Source organism: Anabrus simplex, chromosome 2 (genome assembly GCF_040414725.1).
Source record: "Anabrus simplex isolate iqAnaSimp1 chromosome 2, ASM4041472v1, whole genome shotgun sequence".
In the NCBI taxonomy this organism is placed as follows: domain Eukaryota; kingdom Metazoa; phylum Arthropoda; class Insecta; order Orthoptera; family Tettigoniidae; genus Anabrus; species Anabrus simplex.
This window is the reverse complement of record NC_090266.1, coordinates 276,784,035-276,805,362: the sequence shown is the minus strand read 5'-3', so window position 1 is coordinate 276,805,362 and position 21,328 is coordinate 276,784,035. Positions and strand designations below refer to the sequence as shown.

At 40.6% G+C, this 21,328-nt stretch overlaps 1 protein-coding gene across 1 annotated transcript in view; it reads left to right on the top strand.

Moving 5' to 3' along the window:
* Positions 1 to 21,328, top strand: part of LOC136863512 (cell adhesion molecule Dscam1) — a 938,330-nt gene that overhangs the window by 130,467 nt on the left and 786,535 nt on the right. The window contains exon 5 of the mRNA XM_068225977.1: positions 18,140 to 18,409. Coding sequence (XP_068082078.1) covers positions 18,140 to 18,409 — 270 coding nt within the window. The remainder of the gene's footprint in view (positions 1 to 18,139; positions 18,410 to 21,328) is intronic.

Genomic DNA, 21,328 nt, shown 5'->3' with positions numbered 1-21,328 from the left:
CAGAACTACGACCATCTCTACCAGGTTGGAATCTACGATCTTGGAATTCGAAGGCAGAAACTTCACCACAGATCCATACTGTACATCAAGTTAATATAGTATAACGATTCAAGTCAGGTAAAATCACTGCCCTATCAGTCACGAAGCGGTACGTATTCTAATAAGAATAAGAATAAGAAGTTGATTCCCCATCATTTCATTCCATTTGAGTTGTTCACTTGTCTGTAATACATTTGCATAAGCTCAGTTAGATATTATTATACATACCTGCAAAGCACTTGTGTGTTTATCTGACGGTGAAGATGGTCAAGACGCTGACCAGTCGGCTACAGAACTCGATATTTTTCGTATTATGCATAATACTGAGCTACCAGTATAATCAGAAAGTAGTTGATGATCGAAAACATTTCGTAAAATCAATCAATCAATCAATCAATCAATCAATCAATCAATCAATCAATCAATCAATCAATCAATCAATCAATCAATCAGTCGGTCACAATTGATCTGCATTTAGGCCTGTTGTCCAGGTGGCATATTCCCTATCAATATTTTACCTATGCTTTTCTTAAGTGTTTTCAAAGAACTTCGAAATTTATCGAACATTTCGCTTGATAAATTATTCCAATCCCTAATTCCTCTTCTTGTAAGTTAATATTTGCTCAAATTTGATCTGTTGAATTTAATTTCATGTTATGAATTTCCTTACCTTGAAGAGCTCCACTTAAGTGTATTCGTATACTACTGTTATTCCATACAACTTCTTCATCGACTGCTCCAAACATGCCGCTTGATCGAGCAGCTCGGCTGCTTACTCCCAAGCCTTCCCAGTGCAATGATTGCTACATTGCCGCAACACTACTCTTTTGTCGGAAATCGCACAGAACAGATCGTGCTGCATTCCTTTGGATCTTTTGCAGTTCTCGTATCAGGTAATACTGTTGTGGGTCCCATGCACTGATACCATGCGCTAACTGGGTTCTTAATAGAGGCTTATAAGCTCTCGCCTGTACATTCTTAATACAGACCCTAAATACTCTCATACTCTCATGGGTAACTTTTCTTTAAAATCTCGTTAATGTGATTACCCCAGTGAAGGCCATTCCTTACATTAACACCTACGTACTTACAGTATTTACTTCTTCAATCACACTGATGTTGCTGCACTCGTATTTAATCCGGTGGCAGCAGTGCGTGTCAGTAGGTACGAAAGTATCACTCTCGCAATAAGCTGAAGTTGGCGTAATTCAGGGCAACGCTATAGCACCGCTGCTTATTTCACAGTAATTAAATGACTTTCCAGAATATTTAAAAACTTATAAATACCATTTCTATTCGGTCGATATACAACTTTATGCACACATTTAAGAATAAACCACCGTCTGTTTAATCGCTATAATTTAATTCAGGATGACCAAATAAGTACACTCACATTTACACACACACAATTCTATTCAGCCATGAATGTCCGGACTCACTCTTTGCTGCCTGCTTGCAAATCTCTGTCCTCTTCACATAGCAGGCAGTCCGGCTCGTCGGTGTTACCTGAGACGTCTGTAATCCTTATTGACAGGCTCGCCTTGCTTTCACTTTTAGTCGCAAGTCCGTATAACACGCACACTAGCTACAGGTGGGCAAAACATAACCAGAGCTGCTGATCCCCACAACACACGATAACTGTTCCTCGATTTTATTCCGGAGAAAGCCCAGTAATTCACACATCCAAACACTGACAACGAAACAAGAACAGCTCAACAGTGCTAGCCAGCAGGACAATACTCCTCACAACAACGACCACTAACAGTGTTCCAAGTACACAGCTACTGCACACGCTGACTCCACGATGGTCCACTGTCCACGATAATACAGACACACACTCATACACTCAGTTATCCAAGGATGTACGCAGCCAGTACTCTGCTCAGTACACGATGATACTTTGACTCCGGTGGGACACAGATGACAACCAGCACTACTGCCATCAAGCTCCAATCGCTCACTCCACTTTGGTACACGTAGAGTACTCCAGTCAGTCCTTCAAGCCAGTACACACAGCGTATTCTGCTCAGATACTCTGACACCGATGGAACACTGATGGCAGGCAACACAACTGTCGCCCAAATCCGACGACAGATCTCAAACATTGATTGGTGGAACACCCACCACACATTCGATCCTTCAACACTACAACAGCCTCTCGTTCACAGCGACCTTGTTTTTATGTTTTGACGATAGGGTTACTAACATATCCAGGACTCGGCTAGAGACGGAACATTCCCGTTTCCTATTCCAGAAGGTACTGGATAAAACCAGACGAAGAGAACAATACAGGAAGCGATAGTGGCTTTAATTGCTACCAACAAGCACTAAATACCAATATGTAAAGCAATAAATCGACTCCTCAACTAACGCAATACACAAAATTAACCAAACTTCAATAGGTTTTACCACTATGATAAGCCAGAGCACATTCAGTATCCGACTATACACTAGCGCGTCCAACAATGACTCGGAGGTACCTATGTAGCCTTCGATACTTCGAGAACTCTGAATAAAATTCATTACTTTCTTACCATTCCATGTATTTATACGACCGGACTTTTGAACATATATTTTGTAAGAAAATCTGCTATAGGCTGTAATCGATTTGAACCCTTGACTTAAATAACGTCCCATCTTCACAATGTTGCCAAAATGTTATATATATATATATGCTCTTTTTCTTTGCTATGGGCTTTACGTCGCACCGACACAGATAGGTCTTATGGCGACGATGGGATAGGAAAGGCCTAGGAGTTGGAAGGAAACGGCCGTGGCCTTAATTAAGGTACAGCCCCAGCATTTTCCTGGTGTGAAAATGGGAAACCACGGAAAACCATTTTCAGGGCTGCCGATAGTGGGATTCGAACCTACTATCTCCCGGCGGACCGAAAATACTCATAATACTCATAATACCGAAAGGCGTAAGCTAACAGGCTATAGTTAAGATAAATATATGTATGTAAGCATCATATAGACAATATGGAAGGCATGACACCGTGATGAAAGGAGGATTCAAAATCCTGGCTCAGAAAATTCTTAACACTTCCAGTAACGTTGTCGGTGATCTTGGATATCTCATTTACCCCAAGTATCTCAGAAACGATAAGTCGGATTTCTTCAAAAATTCGAGATACACAATCTTCTTAGTCGGTTTCAATAATCCTGTACGAGATTTTTAAATTGTTACTGTAAATCATGTTCGCCTCTGTGGTGTAGTGGTTAGCGTGATTAGCTGCCACCCCCGGAGGTCCGGGTTTGATTCCCGGCTCTGCCACGAAATTTGAAAAGTGGTACGAGGGCTGGAACGGGGTCCACTCAGCCTCGGGAGGTCAACTGAGTAGAGGTGTGTTCGATTCCCACCTCAGCCGACCTGGAAGTGGTTTTCCGTGGTTTCCCACTTCTCCTCCAGGAAAATGCCGGGATGGTACCTAACTTAAGGCCACGGCCGCTTCCTTCCCTCTTCCTTATCTATTCCTTCCAATCTTCCCATCCCCCCACAAGGCCCCTGTTCAGCATAGCAGGTAAGGCCGCCTGGGCGAGGTACTGGTCATTCTCCCAGTTGTATCCAACGGCCAAGAGTCTGAAGCTCCAGGACACTGCCCTTGAGGCGGTAGAGGTGGGATCCCTCGCTGAGTCCGAGGGAAAAACCGACCCTGGAGGGTAAGCAGATGATGATGATGATGATAATAAGTGATGATAAGTAAAGATAACAACGCATTAATAATAATAATAATAATAATAATAATAATAATAATAATAATAATAATAATAATAAAGTATCGTATTAATATTAAAGGGTCCAAAACAGGGTATGTCAACTCTCTCCGTTAACACTAACCATATCGAAAAACATTAAACGCACAATTCCATGAGATGATTCTGGGTTCATTGGTGATTGATGAATGATGGTAAATGTAAGTACTTGACAAACCTCATATAGCAACAGCCAAGAATGGCCATGGCCTACAAAGCGACTACTGCTCAGTCCGAATGCCTGCAGATCACGAGGTTTCGCGTGGTCAGTACGACGAGTACTCTCGGCCGTTATTCTTGACTTTCTATACCGGGGCCGATATCTCACCGTCAGATAGCTCCACAATTGTAATCACGTAGGCTGAGCGTACCTATAACAAGTCCTCAGATGCAAGTAAAAATCCCTGTCCTCGTCGGGAATCGAACCCGGGGCCTCCGAGTAAGAGGCAGGAACGCTACCCCTACACTGCGGGGCCGGCAAGTATTCCACTAGACAAAACAGTGCATAAACATGCAGGAAGTCACACGTTGTATGCAATACATACGGCGTTGCTGTGCAAAAGATAGATTCATGCATGTTGTATACTTCTTCAATTCCACTAACAGCCAATAGTTTCAATCCTGTTTACTGATATTCAGTACAGTACGGAATTTTCAGGAAAAAAACTGTGATATACCCTTAGAAACGTACCTTGTCAGTCAAAATGGGGTCAACGAGAATCGATTTCAGTAGCCCTTCACAAGTCAATGGCTATGGGTTCAAACCTCATTGCAGATGTTTGTAAAACCCTTAGCTAACCGCGGAACTGGTGAACTCAACACCCCGAGCAAACATTGAAATTGTACGCTAGCAAATAGGAAAAGCAGTCATAGACAACATGAACATTTCCAAGCGGAGAAGGGTGGCGTTGTGTGGCTGATTCACCTTAATTTCTTTCGAAAGGTCGTAATATGAATTACATTATAGACAGATGTTTATACTAGGGCTGAGTTAAATAAAATTTAATTTATAAATGTAAATCTATGTCCTTTCGATACAAAGAATTTTACGTCATATGTGTACGACTAATATCCATAAGAGGAGCACAGAATAAATATAACGAACCCAGGAATGAAATTCGTATTTTAACAAAAAATACCATTGACAATAAAATTTTGAAAATACGTATTTGGAGACATAGGCCTGCACACTAAACTCTGCCGGGCTGAGTGGCTCAGACGGTTAAGGCGCTGGCCTTCTAACCCCAACTTGGCAAGTTCGATCCTGGCTCATTCCGGTGGTATTTGAAGGTGCTCAAATACGACAGCCCCGTGTCGGTAGATTTACTGGCACGTTAAAGAACTCCTGCGGGACCAAATTCCGGCACCTCGGCGTCTCCGAAGACCTTAAAAAGTAGTTAGTGGGACGTAAAACAAATAGCATTATTATTATTACACTAAACTCTCATTCTACCATTTTCTCGTAACATTCTCCTTATTCTATATCTTACGGATAAAATTAGATCGAAGACAGTTTTAAAAGAAATGAATGGCGGGACAGTATAAAAATAACGAACCCAGGATTGAAATTATTATTTTAACAAAAATGAATATTCGCGGTGAAAATTCGAAAATACTTGTGGGAACAAAGCATTTGCAGACTGAACACCTAAAGGCGTAGGCTAAGAATCTATAGTGAAGTATGTATGTATGTATGTATGTATGTATGTATGTATGTATGTATGTATGTATGTATGTATGTATGTATTCTATCCTTCGTAGAGCAGCGGTCTTCTGTGTTTGGGTCCACCTGATTCTTTCCTCGGCTCTGTAATATACTCAACTCTGTAGACTCTTACCTCGGGTGTGGTGCGTCTTTGTTTTCTCGTGAAAAGTTCCGGGAGAACTACTAATAAGGGCTAAGCTATTATAGAAAGTATTGTAGGCCAAGCTGATTTATAAATAATTTAATTGATTGATTCATTAAATACTTGAAAAAATGCATTGAAATAAACAACCAATATTTATCAAATGTGAAAATGAATCACAATATGGGCTAACTTTACCATCAAAAAGGACTTCAATCCTCTCAAGTTATTATTGTTAAATAAAGTTACTCTTTTAATTCAGTAAAACGACCATCAATCAAAATTAAATCAACTGAAACTTCTCTAAACAAAAATCACCCTGGAGCGTTACCAAATAAATGTCTGTGCGAACTCTTTCAACAGAACTATATAACAACACTTGCTCCTTCATGATTTAATATAAATAATTACCATGAAAGTCCGCCTCTGTGGTGTAGTGGTTAGTGTGATTAGCTGCCACCCCCGGAGGCCCGGGTTCGATTCCTGGCTCTGCCACGAAATTTGAAAATTGGTACGAGGGCTGGAACGGGGTCCACTCAGCCTCGGGAGGTCAACTGAGTAGAGGGGGTTTCGATTCCCTCCTCAGCCATCCTGGAAGCGGTTTTCCGTGGTTTCCCACTTCTCCTCCAGGCAAATGCCGGGATGTTACCTGACTTAAGTCCACGGCTGCTTCCTTCCCTCTTCCCTGTCTGTCCCTTCCAAACTTCCCATCCCCCCACAAGGCCCCTCTTCAGCATAGCAGGTGAAGCCGCCTGGGCGAGGTACTGGTCATCCTCCCTAGTTGTATCCCTCAACCCAGAGTCTAAAGCTCCAGGACACTGCCCTGGAAGTGGTAGAGGTGTGATATCTCGCTTAGTCCGAGGGAAAAACCGACCCTGGCGTGTAAACAGATAAATAGGAAGAAGAAGAAGATAATTACCATGAATATGTTGATTAATTAAGACTTAATTAAAAATCAGATTCAAATCTGTCTTGCAACTTTTTATGACCGTAGAACACACACGATTAGAAGCACTTGTATCTTATCTCTTAAAACTGTAACCTAGTTTTATGATGCCATGTGGCTTAATGTCACCATCGTAGAGCAGCGGTCTTCTGTGTCTGGGTGAATTTGTCTTCATGAAAATTTTCCTTACCTTTAACCCTGTTTCTTACATTTAACTTTAATACAACCACTGGGAAGAGGTAATACTTCCTCGCATTAGATTATTGGACCTGAAATGAAATGCCGTGTGGCCTCCATAGAGGCCTGGTGCAGATCTCTTGATTTGATTCCCGTAGGTGACCTGCGCTTCGTGATGAGGATGAAATGACGATGAAGACGGCACATAAACCCAGTCCCCGTGCCAGGGAAGCAAACCCGGGACCCCTCTGATTAAAGGTGAGCACGCTAAACACTTAGCCATGGAGCCGGACATTATTGGAGCTGATATCAACTGAGCAGAACTTATAGAAATTATCGTTAACCTGGCTAACCAGATTCAACCAGTTTGAATCGAACACTGGCCGTTTCAAATTAGAAAAAAATTGTTCTATTTATGAACACTCACGCATGCACAATATGCGGGATTTACCGTGTAACATCATCGTCTGTTCAGTGATTTATTCAAATGAGCTGACTTGTTATAACATACTTGTTTGTAATAAAATGTAGTTTAGTTTGAAATGTCTGCTTTACGCTGTATGCTAATGTGTCATCCTATTCCCTATGCTAAGAATTTGTGGCTGCTCATTCCACCTTATCGCTAATATGCGTAAATAATTACAGGTGCAGAAAGTATATAACACTGTCTAATTTTACCACACACACATAAACAAGTAAAACTGGAAGAAAGCTCATCCTGCATTTACTCTACAAGGTTTATGTACAACAAACTTCTTTCACGCACGTGAATTCATATTAACATTTTCATCAGCTGGCACAACTACCTGTCGCTTAGGTTGTGGTTGCGTCTCAGTGGCTAATATTATAAGTTTTCACTGAGGACGGCCGCAAGACCGCACCTCCATTTTGTAGATCGTGATCAATCGAGCATACCTGTAGGACTTGTAATAATAAATTAACCTCAATAAATTTACCCGCTCAACATTTGATTATGCCAGGAATAACATTCAAATTTATAACATTCATTCATTTATTATTATTCTGTTGATAAAAACGGGGTCTAATGTACTTTCAAATTCATGTTCCGAATTTATGATAGGAATTCTACTTTTCATTCAACTGCAATCGTAAAACACTTGACTGCTGTTTGCCTATAGTCACATCACTAACATCTCATCTTTTCAAGTAGCATTACACCCTCACTACTTGCGCCTTGACATTTCCCTGTCAAACTCATCTCTTTCAGCATAGTTTATTCCGAGTTTAGTCTGGCACCTTACGTGCTAATTTTTTTAACGACGATAAATACCGCTCTCATATCAGGAGATCATTGATAACATTTGATCATGTCCATCATGTTTCTTTTCATCTCGGACACAACATTCCTTTACAAACCTTGTAACATGAACTTACATTTCCTTCATTACGGATAGTTTTGCTTTAACCGCCTGGAATAATAATTATTTTATGCGCTTTTTCCTCAGCGTTTTTCTGGACCACACACATAATGTTAAAATATTCCACCATCGGCAACTCAACCATCGAGTCTTTCTAATTAGCTCCCATTAATACCCTGACCTGGTTACTCTACAAAGAAAATATTCCTAACGCTCACTTTATCACGTTATTATTACTTCCTAGTACAAAATATAGTTAAACATTTTACAAGTAGCTCCCCAACTGTTTTTTATCTGGTGGGATAGCACCACCCATCATCTTCCTATTACTTATTCACATATCCACAATTATTATTATTATGATTATTATTATTATTATTATTATTATTATTATTATTATTATTATTAATACTGTACTGGTCACGGTAAAGGATTAGTGTTCAGTATTAATGTCATGATAATTTAAATAAATCGAACCTCGACTGACGGAGCTAATTCAATTGTATTTAATTAATCAATTTTAAGAGTGTTCGACTAGTACGTGAAAATCCTACCATCTCAAACATTCTTACAGATCTTCCTAAACTGAATATGTCAAACAATCACAGATAAATTACCTTCCGGATGACAGATTAGGCTTAAACTATATTTACAAAGGCACAAAAAACGACATTTCATGTTTACTTACGTTCTGATGATCTCCCGATCAAGTTCCATTACCCGCCAGCTCCATTTTCACAGCAAATTAACACATATGCCTAGTGCTTTGGAAACCACGATGACTTACTTGAAGTAATCCACAAGTGGCATCTTGCTTAAAGCTGATTTTTATACACTTTATTATTACTACGCGGCACACGAGTTTCGTGAAAAACACGTATTCTAAACCTCACATTACAATGAAATATACCTTTATTTTTAGGCTTTGTCTGTCTCAAGGCCCTAAGAATGATTTACTCGCTGCAAACTTCGATATCTCTGCCGGATATTCACCTGTGTGGCTTCGGCTGGACGTTAACATTGCCTTGAACTAAGCTACCCTTGAATGTTTGTAAACACCGGAGCGGTCAGTGAATCCTCTGTCTGCTAATACGAGTGTAGGGTAAGTAATGTTCCGTTAGTTAACCTCCAGTGACAGTCTGTCCTACCTGTAACGGTCGTCCGGGTTAGCATTGAAATGCTGTCTTCCTTAATTCAAAATAATGGACAGAAATCTGATTACTACTGTTAGTGAGTGAACTGCCCATTGTGATATTTCCCAATATCAAAATCAATCACATAGCTGAATCTAATTTAATGCTATTATCATATGCAGTTAATACGCACAGAAACTATTCCTTCGTAGGCCGTAACAAATTTTCATTAACTCTTATAATGCGTGACGAAGGGTGCGTCTTCACACTTTGGGTAAAGCGATCAAACTGGTAGACTATGTGTGATGGTTCAGTCCTGCCTTTCATTATAAAGTCTGCTGGGCACTATTTCTGTTCACTAGGGGGGAACCTACCAGAACTCAAATTTCTTTGTCCATCGCTTAATCACGTCACTAGACGGTGTCCTGAGTTCATAAAATACGGCTGGGTTAGAGTTAAGAATGTTTTCGCATACTTGAAATTTATATTAAAAGCGTGGGGGGGGGGGGGGTTCTACAATGATGCGTGCTTGCACAGTCCTTGAGTGTCGCTGGTATCCCTACGCGTATAATCTCGAACCCAATTTACAGTGCGGCTGAATATTAAAATTACTTCTGAGATCACCTTCAGACATGCACATAGTTTGTAAATTATATAGTAATTCATTCCGTTATAATGCACTCCGAATTGCGTGTAATGTCTTGCCGATTCAAGAAAGAACTAAATAATCTCGCTGTTCTGGTTCGCGCTTATCCAAATGGCAAAATATCCTTGGCTCGGGTAAAGCTTTTCGGATTATTCCATTTCAATTTTAGGGGAGTGAATATAATTCCATACTTTGCCGAAATCTGCTTTCTTTGTCATCGTAGATGGGCCGTTGTCCATGTGCGAGATGTATTTTCCCACGGGAACAAGGTAGAAACCACATTCTTGGGTGGTGAGCGAATATTATGCACTTGTAAATTTAATGCTCTATGACGTAAACAAGCCGTGCTACTAACAAAGGTTGAGGGGATTACTCTGAGAGCAGTGTGGTCTTCTGGTCTCCAAGCAGAAATGTACTTCCAGCATTCATATTTCACATTGAGATCATGCATAAAAATCATGAAATAATGATTCACTCATATGTTAATCGCATTACGGGTGCAGTTTGTATGTATGTATTCATTTTATATTCATTTCCATTTTGTTCAAAATTTTCCCTGTTTCACTCCAAAATTATACTGTCTAGTCCACCAGCGACTGTATCATTGCAGTGTAATAATCGGAGCATATTTGAATTCTAATAAATATTAAAGCATAGTTTCTCACGGTGAAGAGCTGTAGCATAAGATGGTCTGGGATCTATATATAGGTAAAACCAAACCAAACAAAACCCCATGGCACTACAGCCCTTGAAGGGCCTTGACCTACCAAGTGACCGCTGCTCAGCCCGAAGGCCTGCAGATTACGAGGTGTCGTGTGGTCAGCACGACGAATCCTCTCGGCCGTTATTCTTGGCTTCCTAGACCGGGGCCGCCATCTCACCGTCAGATAGCTCCTCAGTTCTAATCACGTAGGCTGAGTGGACCTCGAACCAGCCATCTGGTCCAGGTAAAATTCCCTGACCTGGCCGGGAATTGAACCCGGGGCCTCCGGGTAAGAGGCAGGCACGCTACCCCTACACCACCGGGCCGGCATATATAGGTAAACCTGGAGAAAATAAGTAACTCAGTAAAGGGAAATGCGTAATTATGTGATAATTTAAGTTCTATTAATTCAGATTTTTAGATAACTTCATCTGCCTCAATAGTCACATTCAATCTTTTCAACGTTTCTTTTACTGCTCATAGAAAATCAAAGTCGCCAAGACTGTTCCCTGGCGCGTAGTAGTAAGGTTTCATTCGACTGAAGAAGACAATTGTTACTTTGTTACAGCATGATCTTGATACAAGCAATGTAATATCTTCTGTTTCTATCTCATTGAATTTGTCTAAACCAGGTTATATCAGGACTTGATTTATATTCAGCTCCATTTTGTTCAAAAAAATGTTCTGTTTCAATCCAATACCACATCGTTCAGTCCGTCAGGGAATATATCATTACACCGTAATAGTCGGAACACATTTGAATTCCTCTCTTCGTGTTAATGATATCACTATTCTGCTAGAGGAATTAATTCTTTCCAAAATATCATATTATAAGTGCAGATGAAATTGTAATGACATGTCAACTGTAGTTATTGGCATACCACAATTTTCAAACATTGTGGAAGAAACGTTCCTAGAAGAGCTTCCCGACTTACTCTTCATAAGTTTCGAGTTCATTAATTTTTTTAATGTTCATTTTCCGTTACCAACCTGAGGTATCATGTACGGTACATTCATTTTTTCTACTTTCCTTATGAAGCGTGTAACAACAAGTGATTTGGACTTATCTTTATCACACGCTATACATATCCTTCACCGTCATTATGTTCGTCTTTGTGTAGTCCTGATCTATCAGATAAAATAGCTAGGTTCCCTCGAATTTTCAAATTAAAAATTTAAATCAGCTATCATAGACATAATGCGTACTTCATCATCGGATTTTCCCAGAAGACAACAGAAATTAAGGACATGTCATGGTATGCTTGAATGGTATGCAAGTAATTATTCTGACTTAGCTGGAGTGCTTTCAGTCCAGCTTATTGACTAAGTGGTAAACGTAATTACTTTTAGTTCAAAGAGCTCTCGATTCGATTCCCAGCTGGCTTGAGTTTTTTAAGTGCGTGTGGTTAATTCTTCTGGCACGCGGGACTAGGTGTTTATTTTCGTATCCAAACAAATGTTTTTTCTATACACAACAAAACACATCAAACTACCAACCCAAACAGAAACACACAATAGTGAATCATCCCTCCACATAGGATTGACCCCAGGAAGTGATTCTGGTCGTAAAACTAAGCCAAATCCACATGACGTGAGGACGCCAAGGATTCGGAGGAAAACCCAGAAAGCGAAAACTAATTTGGAGCGTTTACTGATATAATTGGTTTGATTGCCGTCTTTGCCGATAATTTAAAACTGTTTCAAACGACTGATGTGGAGTACATTTAGACACTAGAATCATAATTGTGAACAGAAATGGACCATTATAAAAGTGAATTTCTATAGTTAACAGCTTCAACTCATGGTAAATAGCGGGACAGCAGCCATCACGTATCAATCAATCAATCAATCAATCAATCAATCAATCAATCAATCAATCAATCAATCAATCAATCAATCAATCAATCAATCAATCAATCAATCAATCAATCAATCAATCAATCAATCAATCAATCAGTGATCTGCATTTAGCGTTGTCGCCAGGTGGCTCATTTCCTATCAACTGTTTGCTTAGCTTTTCTTTAACGTTTTCAAAGGACTTCGGGACTTACAGAATATATACCTCCATAAATTATTCCAGTCTCTTACTCCTCGTCCTATAAGTGAATACTTACCCCCAACCTGTCCTCTTCAACTCCAATTTTATCTTTATATTATGGTATTTCCTACTTTTAAAAGCTCTGCACAAACTTATTCGTCTACTAAAGTTATTCACGCCATCTCTCCACTGATAGCTCGAAACATACCACTTAATCAAGCAGCTCGTCTCCTTACGGCAAGTCTTCTCAGCCCACAGTTTACGACAGTTTCGTAACACTACTCCTGTGTCGGGAATCGTCCACAACAAGTCGCGCGACTTTCCTTTGGATCTTTCCCAGTTCTCGTATCAAGTAGACCTGGTGTGGGTCCCGTACACTGGATCTTACACTGAGGTCTTACCAGAGACTTATACACCCTCTCCTTTGTATCCTTACTCCAACCCCCAAATACCCTCATAACCATGTGAACAGATATGTTACCTTTCTTAACAACCTCCTTAATATTGTTATCCGAATGAAGATCATTCCTCATATTAGCACCTACTGATATACAGTACTCCGCATGAGGTACTATCACCCTACCAACATAGTTATTACAACTGGCAGGACTTTTCCTCTTCGTAAAACTTACTATCTGACTTTTCATCTCGTTTGCCATCATACCATCGTCCGCTATCCATCTTACAACATTGTCTAGGTGCACCTGTAGTCGCTCAGAACGCGGCAACGCACTTACTCCTCTATAAAGTGTAACATTATCCACAAATAGTCACATGTGTGATTCCAGTTCTTTACTAATATCATTTATATACAGGGTATAACGTAATTATATCTACAAAATATCAAGGATGCTCTTCATGTTATGTAAATAACGATGGCGCATCGGATTGGCGGAGGAAATGTTTTGTTTTGAGAAAATGAGATTACTGTGTTACTTCTGGAAGCGCGACGAGCTCGCTATATTTTCTGTGCCAGAGTGCAAGCTGCTGATCACTGCTTTGTTATAGAGGAGGAATGGGAAGGGAGGAGAAGTGAGGTTTATGAGGGACGGAGCCCCAGTAGGCAGCGTATTATTTCTGCACGCAATAGCTACTAAGTTTGCGACTGATATTGGTGAGAATTGCTCCGTTTTGATGCACCAACCATGAAATGGCTGATATAAACCAAGCCTATGGGACAAAAAACGACAACGGGAGAGAATCCCCTCGAATTAATGGCGTCCGGCATCCTAACCGCGGCACCCTGATCGCCGCCAACCTCATCATTCGACTTTCCTGTCCATTGACAGGCGACTGTGTGCTTCAGAACCTCGACACTGGCAGATCGCCATCGGCACAGAAGTCAAAGTTTGAAGAGGCTGCTTTAGAAGAAATAAATGATAATACATCAATCAGTACAAGGTGTGCCACGAGGAATGGTGGTGCTTCACATATGACGGATGTGGAAGTGCCAACAATTGTTGCACCCTTATCGATATCATTCGGTGCAAGAATTAACACCGCTGGATTACCCACAACGTCTAACCTTTGCAAGGTGGATCTTAAACTTCTGCGGGAATATACCACTCCTCTTCGTGAATGGTTAAAACTGAGAGGACTTGGCGAAACATACAACTTGACGTATTGACGTATTGATCAACGTATTGATGAATGCTACTGTATAGTCTCATTGCTTTATTATATTGGGGAGTCTAACCAATGTGTTGATAGGAGAAAGTACCTCACGGGGTTCAGTGTTAATATAAGGAAAGATCTTGGTTGTGGTAATCACATTAAACAGGTTGTAAATTACAGTATAGTTACAGATCTCTTCATATGGTTAAGAGAGTTTTAGGGGTTGTACATAAGGATGTAAAAGAGATGGCGTATAAGTCGCTGATTAGGCACCAAATAGAGTGTGGTTCCGTTGCATGGGATCCACACAAGGATTAATTGATAGGTTAGCTGAAAAAGATCGAAAAGAAAGCAGCGCAGTTTGCTGTTGATTATTTCCGATAAAAGAGTAGTTTTACCGGTACGACGATATTGGAAACATTGAGTTGGGAAGAAAAGATCGTAATATGTAGATGAATTTGTAACTAGAGAGGACAAATTGGGGCAAATATTCATTTATAGGAAGAGAAATTACGGAGTGGAATAATTTATCAAGGGATATGTTCGCTAAATTTCCAAGTTCTCTGAAAAATTTAAGAAAACACTAGGTAGACAATATGACAGGGAATCTGCTACTTGGGAAACAGTCCTAAATGCAGATCAATGATAGATTGAGTGATTGATTTTGCACTTTCGTGTAGTTTTTCATATGCTCCTTCATGCTGCGAAATCAGATTGTGTCAAATTGTGTGCTTTCCCAATGCAAATGATGCCTGAAAAGTGATTGTAGTTTCAAAAAGTATTTCGTCCACCTCAATCATCGGTACAAACTTTGTTATGTCCACGAACATATTTTTTTACGTTGGATGCAGTGGCAGTATATTTATTTTACGTCGCATCGACATAGATTGGTCCTATGGCGACGATTTGCATAAATTCTTATGTTGGAAATACTGTAACTTAGGTGTCATTCACTTATAATACTGGACAGACTGAAGTCAGCTGAGGTATGATGGATCTCAGTGTACGGGAGCGATAAACATGAAAAATTGCCATTCAACACATGTTTTATCTATACTGTGCGGGTCTAACCGTATTACGTCCGAACTGCTTTTAAGATTTTCATAAAAGCCAATTCTGAAATTATTTTATTTCACGGGGTATTTGGGTAAATGCATCACGTCGAAGTGCCACACTTTTACTGCTTCGCGATTATTTGCCTAGTTTGGCTATACTCATTTCTTTGGTTTTCATGTAATATTTAGCTATTGGCTTTACGTCGCACCGACACAGATAGGTCTCATGGCGACGTTGGGATAGGAAAGGGCTAGGACTGGAAAGGAAGCGGCCGTGGCCTTAATTAAGGTACAGCCCCAGCATTTGCCTGGTGTGAAAATGGGGAACCACAGAAAACCATCTTCAGGGCTGCCGACAGTGGGGTTCGAACCACCTATCTCCCGAATACTGGATACTGGCCGCACTTAAGCGACTGCAGCTATCGAGCTCGGTGTAAAATTTAGCTTTCCAACGATACTCCTCATTGAATATTTTGAGTATAAATGAATTTTAATACGCTATAACCTACAACATTCTGTATGGTAGTGATAAATTTCCAAATATTTCAGACAGAAAGAAAGGTAAAAACTGGAGACAACGCTACTGTTCCACTCGTGACTCTATTAGGAGAGACTGATAACTAAGGAGAGGGAGAGAGAACTGTTTGTTGACTGAGTGTTGCAGAATGTTGCAAGTTACAGTGTAATTACGTTCATTTTTACTCAAAATATTCAATGAGGAGTATCGTTGGAAAGCTAAATTTTACAAGAAAACCGAGTACTGAGTGTGGCAAAACCAGGCAAACAATCACGAAGCATTAAAAGCGTGGTATTTCTACGTGATGCATTTACCCAGGTACCGCATAACCCTTAAGGCGGATAAAACTACAACGTTTAGAGAAAAACGAAGTGATATTCTACCCGTAGTATAGCCTGAACGTTCGAAGCATTATCCGCTGGCTCACTTTGTATTATGAGTGGCACGTAAACAGCCTGTTCGTACCAAGCCGCTGATCCACACCAGCAGTGAGATTGTCACGTTCAGTCCCCTCCAATCGTCGACATCGTCACTAACTCAGGATTCGCTATTTCATAAAATACAAAGTTATTACAACTATTAATATGATGTATTGGTTGATAGGGTCCTACTAGATGTAAGAGATGCAATGCCATGTGATACTTCTTAAGTTTAAGAACTGTAAGTCATCATGATGACCTTACGTCAGGTTATTCCAAGAGCGCAGCACCGTGCCTGACTCAGGGCTGAGAACGAGCCGTGAATGAGGGAGATAGCGGGTGAGAAAGAGATGGAGGGGAGTGAGTTGTATGGGTGGCATATTTTATGAGATGTAAAACACGGCCTTGTGCGAACAGTATCCCATATTCGAGAGATAGTGGGTTCGAACCCCACTGGCGGCATCTCTGGACATGGTTTTCGGTAGGTTCCCATTTTCACACCTGGCAAATAGTGGGGCTGTACCTTAATTACGGCCGCGGCCGCTTCCTTCCCACTCCTAGCCCTTTCCTATCCCAACGTCGCCATAAGACCTATCTGTCTCGGTGCGACGTAAAGAAACTTGTTAAAAAAAACTGCCTTTAACAAAATAATATAACAAAATAAATTGTCTTTTCTTCTGTATTTAGGACGACAACTGACATTTCTTTGATTTCATCAACTGAGTGACGTCCGGGAAAGTTGCTTACGGGGAATGAATGCATAACCCTGCTTCCAACGCATCATCGGATAGACATGACCTCGATTTCCTCTCATTTAGTTCTCTTAGTTATCTGCCTTGAACCTGCTCAAAATTTACCGAATAGGGCGTCATAAACATGGTTAATTTAGGCGACATGTCTTCGATATATTTAAACAATTCTCAATTAGTTTAAGGACTTCACAGTTACTATCTGAGTTACAATCGGGAAAATCACAAAGTGTTGAGAATGAGGCTTCTTTAAAATCTGGCTTCTGTAATTGTTTCTCCAGCAGTAGAAGTTCCATCTTAAAAGTATGAATTCTGATCCACGTAGCTCCAGTCAACACACATTTGCCTTGTAAAAAACATTTAAATCACTCAAATGACTTGCAATGTCGGGTAAAAAGACGAAGTCGGCAACCCAGCGTGTGTATTCCTACATCGCCGAAGCCACGGCGGGAGAGAGTAACTTAGTGAAAGCCAGCCCTGACCAAATTCTGGGCTGAGTCAGGGCTCCCTATCCCTTAAACGCTGAGTTGAAAAGGCCTGCGTTATGTAACGATCGATTTTATGGGATATGTACGTCACATAATGGTGATGGCAACAAAATGTTAAAATATATGTATTTCCTTAAGGATTGTGTATTGCTCTCATAAACATGCATTTTCATTTAAGTTTATGCAAACTTAAATTCATATCCGCAGCTCGTTTTAGAGACACTCCCAATGTAAATTAGCTGCAAATGTTTTTATAACCACATACCAGACCTCCAACCAATATTAAATGTCCGGCAATACCGGGAATCCAACCAGGGCCACCGAGGATGGCAGCTAATTGCCCTAACAGATATACTACAGAGGTGGACCTTTAAGTTTATTAAGTGTTACAACAGTGCCTTTGACTGTAGGCACGTGCAGAAGATACAATACAGAGGGAGACTTTACTTCTTCTCCGCATGCAGAAGACATCTGATTGGTGGAATAGTGAACCTGTTTACACCGCTTATGTCGGCTTGTCACACATGTAATTGGTTAACATTATAAAGGACCACTATTGCTATGCACGTCTCTCAAATTCTGCTATCCTCTTACCACTGTCACTTGCTCCTTGTCTTCTTCAGGTGGTACCAGAAGCGGGAGGATGGTTCTGGGCTGCGGAAGCTGCTATTTCCCAGTCCGGGCGATCGTCGTTCGCTCCTTGGAGGAACTCTCTTCTTGCGAGGAGTGCAGCCAGAAGACGCGGGTATCTACGTATGCTCCGCGAACAGTACATCTGGCAGTGTCAGTACTGAAGTACAGCTACGTGTCTTACCAGATGTCACGGCCCACATTGTTCCTGCCAGCCTACGGGTCGACTCCGGATCTACAGCTGTTTTCCTGTGTGTCACACAGGCGCAACAGGTACTTATACATATATTACATAACATGAAAGTCTCAGTTGCTCATAAAATTTAAGTTAGCCACTCTGAAGACAAAAGGTACTCTCATACAGGTACAATATTGACCATAAAATCCGTTCGAAATGGAAATAATGAGAAAAAAGGTATTCTTTATTTCACCTACCATCAATAATTTGCATGCCAAACACCTGTATAAATAATTCTAACAATCTAGTCTGTAATTGGAAATTATTGTAACTCGGAGCTGTAGGTCCGGCGTAGTACCGTTATCTTAACCATGAGAGGAAGGAATTTCTTGAGCTGCTGACGAGATTACTAAAATAAAATGGTGGGTATCCCACACAACTAGAAGTAAGTTTATGTTACGATTATCAGCAGCAAGGTCATTAAGTGTCGTAGAGTACATGACATTTGGATGTCTACCACTGAGCTAGAATAACATGTCACAAAACAGCTTCAGACCAGAGACCTCTGGTGTGTATTCTGACCACTAATCTACCGTGATACGCCAACAAGCATTGATTATTGAGACACTCACTATGAAGCTGACGATGTGATCAATACAGCCAAAGGATTTGGAATGTCCCTGTAGGCCTATAAGCTGAATTCAATGAAATCAGTATGACGTGTACTCAGTATACACCATTTCACCTAATAGCCAAAAAAAACAAACTAATATGATGTTAGTAATGAGCCTTCTGAACGAAACATGTCGACTCATCACTGGTTGCCTCAGACCATCTCTACGTGATAAAGTGTTGCTCGGCAGGCAACATACTACCTCATGTCAGCAGCGAATCAGAGAGGCACCCTTTGTAGAAGTATCAACCAGCCTTTTAACGTTTGAAGACAGGGAGAAGTTTTCTCTACACGACAGAGCGCCTTAATGAACTACCCATCAACGTCAAGATTATGAAGGACCAGAAACATTCGCGTCACAGGTTGTTGGCTTCCATTTGAAATTTTTCCTCCAAGCCACGACGAACATTGAACTACCTGGAAGTACTTAATAGACTACGTACCAGTGTTGGTAAATCAAAGATCAGCATGATAAAATAGGGTATTCCTTGTGAAAATGAAAATCCACAGCCTGTTTCCAGTCATTTGACCGGATCAGGAATGGAATGAATGAAGCCCCCTTCTAGCGGCGAGGATGGAAATTGTGCCGGCTGCCAAGGCCTGTCGCACTCCTCTGGGGCAGTGATTAATGAATGATTAATGTAATGAAATAAGATTGGAGAGTGTTGCTGGAATGAAAGATGACAGGAAAAACCGGAGTGCCCAGAGAAAAACCTGTCCCGCCTTCGCTTGGTCCAGCACTAATCTCACATGGAGTGACCGGGATTTGAACCACGGAACCCAGCGGTGAGAGACCTTTGCGCTGCTGCCTGAGCCACGGATACTTGGTATTCCTTGTACTTCCACAAAATTTGAATGTGGAGAGGATCAGACAATGACCCTTCTCATGAACTGCAGCATATTGCCCTTGAGCTGCACCCTGGAGGATCTGGTTAAGGCCGTGACTTGACCTAATACTGGGCAGGTACCTTTTGATATTTATTTCTTTGAGTTCAATTTTGTTAATTAATTAAATAATTATTTGTATTAAGTATCGTATCAGCATTCCAGGGTTTATATACGCTTCCCTTCATTGTTTGAGTCAAATGTGATTGTTGTGCTTAGGGTTGCCACATTTCTAAAACCAAAATCGACGGCACTTGTCCATATCACCTAATCATTTTCTGATTGCTGACATTTCAAGGTCAAACATAGTTTTCAAGAAAATCACATGACAACTGGTGTAAGAAAATAGTAATACGTATTGTATGACTCACCCTCATCCTGCATTTCTAGTGGAAACTTTTGTCTGTCTGGGCTGCTTCTGTTAATCTCTTGTCTCTTAAACATTGTACCACATTTACACATTTCTTATTCACCATCATTATCACTGCAATATTCATAATTTGTAAAAATTTGAAGTAAATTCTTGTTCGACTTTTTAAAATGTTAAACAATTAGGCTTGCTTTGAAAATACAAGAAAGGAGAATAACTCACGTCCAGCTTACATACCAAGAAGGATATCAATTCAGACTGTGCTGCTAAATATATGACGTCTGGCAACCCTATTTCCTTTACGTTAATCCTCTTTTCAACATTTAACGCTTTCTTCTATTGCATTGATTTTCTTTGCATCATAATGTGTGTGTTTTATTACTAGACATCGGATTCATATGCTGTGTAGTATAAGCATGCAACTAAGCTGAAAACTGTGATGAAATATGCACTTAAGTATGCAATTATTTTCATGTTATTAAACAATTTTTAAAAATTCAAACGTAAGAGTCCTTTTCTAGACTTAAGGGATCCACCCACGCTAATAATTAAAATCATGATCATGAATGAACAATGGAATGAAGAACAAAAATTCACACTCTACTTACAGCTGTGGCTGTTCAAATAATAGAAAGACCCGCACGTTGTTTGTGAGACGTATCAGTGTTCACTGTTAAAGCATCTCCTCATGTCTCCTAGATAAGAAACAGTCTGTTACTCAATACACATGATAAACCATCATTAGTAAGGTTGTAAGAAAATCCCGAAGAAGCGCAAACGTGAAGAAACACACTTAAATACAAATTCCTCTTTCACTTTACATTGAACGGGCGAGTTGGCCGTGCGGTTAGGGGCCCGCGGCTATGAGTTTGCATCCGGGAGATAGTCGGTTCGAATCCCACTGTCGGCAGCCCTGAAGATGGTTTTCCGTGGTTTCCTATTTTCACACCAGGCAAATGCTGGGGCTGTACCTTAATTAAGGCCACGGCCGCTTCCTTCACATTCCTAGGCCTTTCTTTACCCATCGTCGCCATAAGACCTACCTGTGTCGCTGCGACGTAATGCAAATAGGAAAAAAGTAGCATT